The sequence below is a fragment of the Rhinoraja longicauda genome, chromosome 15 (assembly GCF_053455715.1).
Source record: "Rhinoraja longicauda isolate Sanriku21f chromosome 15, sRhiLon1.1, whole genome shotgun sequence".
In the NCBI taxonomy this organism is placed as follows: Eukaryota; Metazoa; Chordata; class Chondrichthyes; order Rajiformes; family Arhynchobatidae; genus Rhinoraja; species Rhinoraja longicauda.
The window spans coordinates 49,196,012-49,204,935 of NC_135967.1; the positions used below are offsets into that span (position 1 = coordinate 49,196,012).

Below are 8,924 nucleotides of genomic sequence, written 5' to 3' on the forward strand. Positions count from 1 at the left end.
CTCACTACATCTATACCCCATCACTATGCCCCACTTGCTCACTAGTTCTGCACCCCATCACTTTGCCCCACTTGCAGAGCTGCCACAGGTCAAGATTTCATTGCGTAGGAAGGAACTGCAGATGCTGGTGTGTACTGAAGAAAGACACAGAATGCTGGAGTAACTCAGCGGGTCAGGCAGCATTTGTGGTGAACATGGATAGGTGACGTTTCACAGAGTGCCGGAGTAACTCAGCAGGTCAGGCAGCATCTGTGGAGAACATGGATAGGTGACGTTTCACAGAGTGCTGGAGTAACTCAGCGGGTCAGGTGGCATCTCTGGAGAAAATAACAGGTGACGTTTCGGGTTCATTGTTCTGGCCTCAGTTCATCTTACATTAAAACCTCCTGAATCTCTCATCACTCACCTACACAGTCGGGGCAATCAATGCATGGAGGCCAATTAACCCGTCTGCACGTCTTTGGGATGTGGGAGGAAACTCAACTGTGCAATCATAAAGAGTGTGCAATTTCCGCACCGACATTGCCCAAGGTCAGGATTGAACCAGGGTCACTGAAGCCGAGAGGAAGCTGCTCCACCTGCTGCACTACGGGAAGTCCAGACTGCTCGTAAAATCCAGGTTAGTTTAGTTTAGAGAGACAGTGTGGAAACCGGCCCTTCAGCCCACTGGGTCCACACCGACCAGCGATCACCCCGCACACTAGTTCAATCCTGCACACTATGGGCAATGTACAGAGGGCCAATTAACCTGCAAACCTGCTCATCTTTGGGACGTGTGATTAACCGGAGCACCCGGAGAAAACCCATGCGGGTCGCGGGGAGAACGTACAAACTCCGTACAGACAGCACCCGTTGTCAGGATTGAACCCGGGTCTCCGGCGTTGTAAGGCAGTAGCTCTACCCTCTGCGCCACCGTGCCGCCCCAGAGATTGTGGGGGAGAACTAACCTATCGGGAGTGCTATCCTTGACATAATCGGTTCATCTAAACATTCACCCATCCTCTCATCTGGCTGTACAAATGAGATGGAGCCTGAAGCACCTGCAATGTTTGCCCAGCCCCAAGGATCAGCCAGGCAGGAGGGATGTGGAGGCTTTAGAGAGGGCACAAACGTTTCCCAGAACTATGCCTGGGTGAGGGGGATTTTAGCCACAGCAAGTGGTTGGACAGACTTGGATTGTCTTTTCTGGAATGACAGAGATGGCAGGGAGCCCTGATAGGAATTACATAAAAGAAGCAGAGAGGGTAGACAGTCAGAACCTTATCCACAGGATGGGAAACTAAAATACTAGAGGGCATAGTGTTAAGGTGAGAGGGGAAAATTTTAAAGGAGACTAGACCAAGTGGACCCGTTGGGCCCAAACCTCTCATGCATTGGTGCAGCACCCTCTCCTCCCCCTCCCCTCAACCCCCCTTATCCTCCCCCCACCCCCCTCCCTCCCTTCCCCCTCCCTCCCTAGGAGATAGATTTAAACTTTACAATGTGAATAACTTAAAAAATATAACACCGATTTCAATGAAACTTCTTCCATTAGCACCAAAGGGACGACGGTGAGTAAGGTGGGCCTAAAATTGTCGTGCTATCGTGCACCGTTTTGGCTGCAGTTCAGGAACAAACAAACAAGAGTTTTAGTACATAGATGTGCGGGTTAATTTTTCATGTATCGATATACTGTAAAAGGCTCGATTGTAATCATGTATTGTCTTTCCGCTGACTGGTTAGCACACAAAAGCTTTTCACTGTACCTCGGTACACGGGATAAGAAACTGAACTGAACTATGACAACCTTGGGTGCAACCAGTCTCGGGACGTCCCGTGTCAGCAGAAGGCATGAATGGCAGGGATCACCAGAGGCCAGACACGGAGATGGGGCAGGAGCAGGTGAGGGGGTCCCTGGTGGGAATCGGCCAGCAGGCAAACACTGGCTGCAAACTAACGTTATACTACACAGGCAATCTGTGGTTGACATTCACACCCATAACGTCACAGAGTCCAACACAGACTCATTCTCTGATTAGAGATTCATCAACTGCCACACAGCATAATTATGGCATTTTTAAAGTACTGGCAATTATTTCTAAGTCCTTTAAGTTTGAAAGATAGCTAATGTAAATGGAAAATATATCAACCAGCCTGAGATTTTGTCAGACATGGAACTAATGAAATTGTTCATTTCCCTGGAGAGGTTCCTCTGATTTATCATTAGCTTAATGCAGTGTCTATACATGGCCTCAGCAGTGTGATCGAAGCATGCAGTCAGAGCTAGGGTTGCCAACTGTCCCGTATTAGCCGGGTCATCCCATATTCTGGGCTAAATTAGTTTGTCCCGTACGGGACCGCCCTTGCCCCGTATTAGTAGGGTTGCCAACTTCCTCACTCCCAAATACGGGACAAAGGGTGACGTCACCGCCCCGCGCCCCACGTGACCTCACCCAGCCAGCGGCCACGTGCTCCCGCTCCACCAATGGCGGCCGCTGGCTGGGTGAGGTCACGTGGGGCGTGGGGCGGGTGACGTCACCTTGTCCCATATTTGGGAGCGAGGAAGTTGGCGACCCTAGTCAGAGCCCAGAAACAGGCCCTTCGGCCTAACTACTCCATGCCAACCAAGATGCCCCATCGACGCTAGATCCATTGCCCGTGTTAGGCCCATATCGCTGTAAACCTTTCCCATCCACATACATGTCCAGATATCTTTAAATGTTGTTATAGTACCTGCTTCCTCCAGCAGCCCGTTCCATAAACCCACTACACTCTGTGTGAAAAAGTTGTCCCTCAGGTTCCTATTGAATCATTCCCTTCTCTCCTGGCACCCATGTCCTCTAACTCTTGGTTCCCCTACTCTGGAAGAGTCTCTGTGACTCACTCTATCTATTCCCCTCATGATTTTATACAGTGCTATATCGCCCCTCAGCCTCCTGCGCTCCAAGGAATAAAGTCCCAGCCTGCCTGACTTCTCCCTGTAGCTCTGGCAATATCCTCGTAACACACATTGTAACTGTCACGGTGGCGCAGCGGTAGAGTTGCTGCCTTACAGCGAATGCAGCGCCAGAGACTCAGGTTCCATCCCGACTAAGGGCGCCGTCTGTACGGAGTTTGTACGTTCTCCCCGTGACCTGCGTGGGTTTTCTCTGAGATCTTCGGTTTCCTCCCACACTCCAAAGACGTGCAGGTTTGTAGGTTAATTGCCTTGGTAAATGTAAAGACTGTCCCTAGTGGGTATAGGGCAGTGTTAATGTGCGGGGATCGCTGGTCAGCGCGGACCTGGTTGGCCGAAGGGCCTGTTTCTGCGCTGTATCTCTAAACCTTGCTATACTGTGTGAAGCACTCATTTCTTCTCTGCACACATTCCAGCTGAACAGGATATTTCCTGCCAGGATAGACATGAAATGCCGGAGTAACTCAGCGAGACTGGCAGCCACACTGGAGAGAAGGAATGGGTGACGTTTCGGGTCGAGACCCTTCTTCAGACTGAGTTTGGGGAGGGGGAGATACAGAGATAAGGAAGTGTAAGATCACATTGAATGGCGGTGCTGGTTCGAAGGGCCGAATGGCCTACTCCTGCACCTATTTTTCCATGTTTCTAAGGTGTGAAAATTAGACAAAGGGGATGGCGATCAAAGAACATGTGGAATAGATCATTGTTAGGTAGGAGAAACATAGATAAATAGGTGCAGGAGAAGGCCATTCGGCCCTTTGTGCCAGCACCACCATTCAATATGATCATGGCTGATCATGTAAAATCAGTACACCGTTTCTGCTTTCTCCCCCATATCCCTTGATTCCTTTGGCACTAAGAGCTAAATCCAACACTCTCTTGAAAACATCCAGTGAATCGGCCTCCACTGCCTTCTGTGGCAGAGAATTCCACAGATTCACAACTCTCTGGGTGAAAATGTTTTTCCTCATCTCAGTCCTAAATGGCCTCCCCCTTATTAGACAATAGACAATAGGTGCAGGAGGAGGCCATTCAGCCCTTCGAGCCAGCACCACCATTCAATGCGATCATGGCTGATCATTCTCAATCTGTACCCCGTTCCTGCCTTCTCCCCATACCCCCTGACTCCGCTATCCTTAAGAGCTCTATCTAGCTCTCTCTTGAACGCATTCAGAGAATTGGCCTCCACTGCCTTCTGAGGCAGAGAATTCCACAGATTCACAACTCTCTGACTGAAAAAGTTTTTCCTCATCTCTGTTCTAAATGGCCTACCCCTTATTCTTAAACTGTGGCCCCTTGTTCTGGACTCCCCCAACATTGGGAACATGTTTCCTGCCTCTAACATGTCCAACCCCTTAATAATCTTATACGTTTCGATAAGATCTCCTCTCATCCTTCTAAATTCCAGTGTATACAAGCCTAGTCGCTCTGTGACCACTGGTTCTGGACTCCCCCAATATCAGGAACTTCTTTTTCCTGCATCTAGCCTGTCGAATCCTTTAAGAGTTTTAAATGTTTCTATAAGATCCTCTCTCATCCTTCTAAACTCCAGTGAACACAAGCCCAGTCGTCCCATTCTTTCATCATGGCCGATAACAAAGCCAATAAAGATAAAAATGTAAACGAGGACAGTGAAACTCGTCAGACCAGGGATATTTTCTTACAGCAGGATGACCTCCTAAAACTGAACACAGTTCCACAAGTGCGGCCTCACCAACATCAACCCACATTCTTTTAATTATGGAACAATGTGAACCAAATTGCTGCAAAAACAGGTGTCTGAATGTCCCTCTGTAAGCAAGTTGGAGAGACAAGAAGCTACAGATGCTGGAGTCATGAGCAAAATACAAACTACTGGAGGACCTCAGTCTGGTCCCGTTTAGAAACAGCATCTGCCCATTTCCCTCCACAGATGCTGCCTGACCCAGTGTCCTCCAGCACTTTTCTCTCTCTCTACTCTCTCTTCTCTCTCTCTCTCCCCTCTCTCTCTCACACTCTCTCTCGCTCTCTCTCTCTCTCTCTACTCTCTCTCTCTCCGGGAGGTTTATGCTTTGAAAATTAGATTTTGAAAACACTCGCCCATTTCCTTACACTTGCTGAAGAACCGCTGCTCAGAATTCCCCTCCACCCTCCCGCCCACAGCTGCTCAGTTGCCAGATGTACACACTCACTCACTCACACACACACTCACACAGACTCACACTCACACACACTGACACACTCACACACATACACACTGACACACACACACACACATACTGACACACACACACACACTCACTCACACAGACACACACTCACGCCCTTGTATTTCAGAGACATTTGATTTGTAAAGCATGGCCGCAAACGCTAACGGGAACTTCACCGGGTCTCATACTTTCAGTTACAAGATGTGAGAATCACCGCTGTCCTTTCTCAGAGAGTCGGGGACAGACAAGGACTCGGTGCTTCACACACACACACAGACACACACACACACATAGACACACACACATAGACACACACACACATAGACACACACACGGAGACACACACACACATAGACACACACACGGAGACACACACACACATAGACACACACACCCGGAGACACACACACACATAGACACACACACATAGACACACACACAGACACACACACGGAGACACACACACACACGGAGACACACACACCGGAGACAGGACACACACAGACGGGTGGACAGGCGCACATAGACACGCACACAGGGAGATAGACAAGGGACACAAAGACGGAGACGAACAAAAGAGCGGGACACTCGTCTCTCGGCCAGCCAGGGGGCAGGGGGGGGGGCGCAGGGGGGGGGGGGCGGCAGGGGGGGGGGGGGCGGCAGGGGGGGGAGGGGGGGGGCGGCGGGGGGGGGGGGGGCGGCAGGGGGGGGGGGGGGCAGTGGGGGGGGGGCAGGGGGGGGGCAGCAGGCAAGTGCGGGGGGGAGCGGCCGCGGGGCCGGGTCGGAATCACTCACCGCCGGCAGCGAGTGACGGACCGCCTCGGACGCGCTCTGCCGGAGCTCGGCGGCTGTGCCGGGTTTACTGAGCCGCTTAGTGAATCTCCGCACCTCCGCCATCTCTGCTCAGCTCAGCTCAGCTCATCCCCAGCGCTGGGAGTGGACGCGCCCCCGGACACCCCGCCCCGCCCCGCCCAGAGAGGGAGGGGGAGGGGAGGGGAGAAGGGGGGGGGAAGGGGGAGGGAGGGGAGAAGGGGGGGGAAGGGGGAGGGGGAGAAGGGGGAGGGGAGAAGGGGGGGGGAAGGGGGGAGGAGAGGGGAGAAGGGGAGGGAGGGGAGGGAGGGGAGGGAGAGAGGGAGGGAGGGAGGGAGGGAGAGAGGGAGGGAGGGAGTAGAGGAAGGGAGGGAGAGGGGTGGAAGTGGGGGGAGAGTGGAGCACAGCTGGAAAAGAGGAGGGAAGAAGCTTCGGGAGAGAGGAAGGGAGGAGAAATAGGGGGGGAGGAGGGCGATAAGGGGAAGTAGGGAGGAAAGAGTGGGGAGATGGGGGAGGAGGGGGGAGAGTGGGGAAGGAGGGGGAGAGTGGGGAGGAGGGGGGAGAGTGGGGGAGGAGGGGGAGAGTGGGGGAGAGTGGGGGAGGAGGGGGAGAGTGGGGAAGGAGGGGGAGAGTGGGGGAGAGTGGGGAAGGAGGGGGGGAGAGTGGGGAAGGAGGGGGGAGAGTGGGGAAGGAGGGGGAGAGTGGGGGAGGAGGGGGAGAGTGGGGAAGGAGGGGGGAGAGTGGGGAAGGAGGGGGGAGAGTGGGAAGGAGGGGGAGAGTGGGGAAGGAGGGGGGAGAGTGGGGAAGGAGGGGGGTGAGTGGGGAAGGAGGGGGAGAGTGGGAAGGAGGGGGAGAGTGGGGAAGGAGGGGGGTGAGTGGGAAGGAGGGGGGTGGAGTGGGGAAGGAGGGGGGAGAGTGGGGGTGAAACAGGGAGGGAGGGATAGCGAGTGGGATGAAGGAATGTAGAGGAGTAATGTGGGTGAAGGAGGAAAAGATGGAATGGAAGGCAAGAGGTGGGGAAGAGTGGGGAGGGGGAGGGTGAGAAGGGGAGCAGAGGGGTCGGAGGGAGGGGAGGGCTAGGAAAGGAGGGTAGGGATAGGGAGGAGTAGTGGTAGAGAAGGGGGAGGGTGGAAAGGGGAGAGGGAGGGGGTAAGATGGTCAGAGGGGAGGGGTAGGAAGGGGAGTGGGAGGGGAGAAGGGTAGGAAAGGGAGAGTGGGGAAGTGGAGGTATTGAGTGGAGGACATTCTCCCAGCGTGCTGGTCCATTGCTTATCCTGGGATTGACTCACCACGACTGGCCATGTTTCTGAGAGACGTGTGTGGGATCTTGCTGTGCTTAGGTCGGTTGCTGCTCGCTGACTTTGGGAGTCCTCCGGAGGGGGACAATCCTGTCTGGATCACTCACCCGACATCCCCATCTACAATCTCCAAATGGCTGTGAGACACACAGATGACTGAATATGTGCTCACACAAGGTCATCTGGAGGTCTTTACGAAATAATGAAGGATGGAAAGGAACTCTGGCACAATTCCTACTGATTTTAATGGAAAGCTGCCTTGGGATCGGAGAAAGGTGGGTGGTAGCCCTACTTATAATAAACAGTCTCGCCAGGCAGAGCAAATAAGTATTTTTGGAGAAAGGATTGTCTTTAACGTGAATTCCACACTTTATTTTTTTTTCCCGATATTATCATTAATGATGTAAATCTTGGAACACACGGACTTTATTTCCAAATGATTTAAAAAAAAAGAAATTGGAAAGACAACTGGCAGGTTAAACTCTGGGCAAAGGAAAGGAATGCAACACTACAGGAGGACAGAAATAAAACTAGGAGTCGGCCAGGAATTGAGTTCTTCATTAGGATGGAGAGTGACTTAGTTAAGTCGGAAACAACGGTTCTGAAACTTAAAGAAAGGTATCTTTGAGGGCATGAGATGTGAATTGGCCAAGATAGACTGGCAATTGATTCTTAAAGGGTTGACGGTGGATATGCAATGGAATGCATTTAAAGACCGCATGGATGAACTACAACAATTGTGCATCCCAGTTTGGCAAAAAAATAAATCAGGGAAGGTAGTGCATCCGTGCTAACAAGGGAGATTAGGGATAGTATCAAAACAAAAGATGAAGCTTACAAATTAGCAAGAAAAAGCAGCCTACCAGAGGACTGGGAGAAATTCAGAGTCCAACAGAGGAGGACAAAGGGCTTAATTAGGAAAGGGAAAATAGATTATGAAAAAAACCTGGCAGGGAACATAAAAACTGACTGCAAAAGCTTTTATAGATATGTGAAGAGAAAAAGATTAGTTAAAACAAATGTAGGTCACTTGCAGTCAGAAACAGGTGAATTGATCATGGGGAACAAGGACATGGCAGACCAATTGAATAACTACTTTGGTTCTGTCTTCACTAAGGAAGACATAAACCGTCTGCCGGAAATAGCAGGGGACCGGGGGTCAAATAAGATAGAGGAACTGAGTGAAATCCAGGTTAGTCGGGAAGTGGTGTTAGGTAAATTGAATGGATTAAAGGCTGATAAATCCCCAGGGCCAGATAGGCTGCATCCCAGAGTGCTTAAGGAAGTAGCCCCAGAAATAGTGGATGCATTAGTGATATTTTTTCAAAACTCTTTAGATTCTGGAGTAGTTCCTGAGGATTGGAGGGTAGCTAATGTAACCCCACTTTTCAAAAAAGGAGGGAGAGAGAAAACAGGGAATTACAGACCAGTTAGTCTAACATCGGTAGTGGGGAAAATGCTAGAGTCAGTTATTAAAGATGGGATAGCAGCACATTTGGAAAGTGGTGAAATCATTGGACAAAGTCAGCATGGATTTATGAAAGGTAAATCATGTCTGACGAATCTTATAGAATTTTTCGAGGATGTAACTAGTAGAGTGGATAAGGGAGAACCAGTGGATGTGTTATATCTGGACTTCCAGAAGGCTTTCGACAAGGTCCCACATAAGAGATTAGTATGCAAACCTAAAGC

At 51.2% G+C, this 8,924-nt stretch overlaps 1 protein-coding gene across 1 annotated transcript in view; it reads right to left on the bottom strand.

The window, feature by feature from the left end:
* Positions 1-6,052, bottom strand: part of LOC144600301 (dedicator of cytokinesis protein 11-like) — a 146,730-nt gene extending 140,678 nt beyond the window's left edge. The window contains exon 1 of the mRNA XM_078411868.1: positions 5,920-6,052. Coding sequence (XP_078267994.1) covers positions 5,920-6,021 — 102 coding nt within the window. The 5' untranslated portion in view covers positions 6,022-6,052. The remainder of the gene's footprint in view (positions 1-5,919) is intronic.
* Between the last annotated feature and the right edge of the window lie 2,872 nt (positions 6,053-8,924).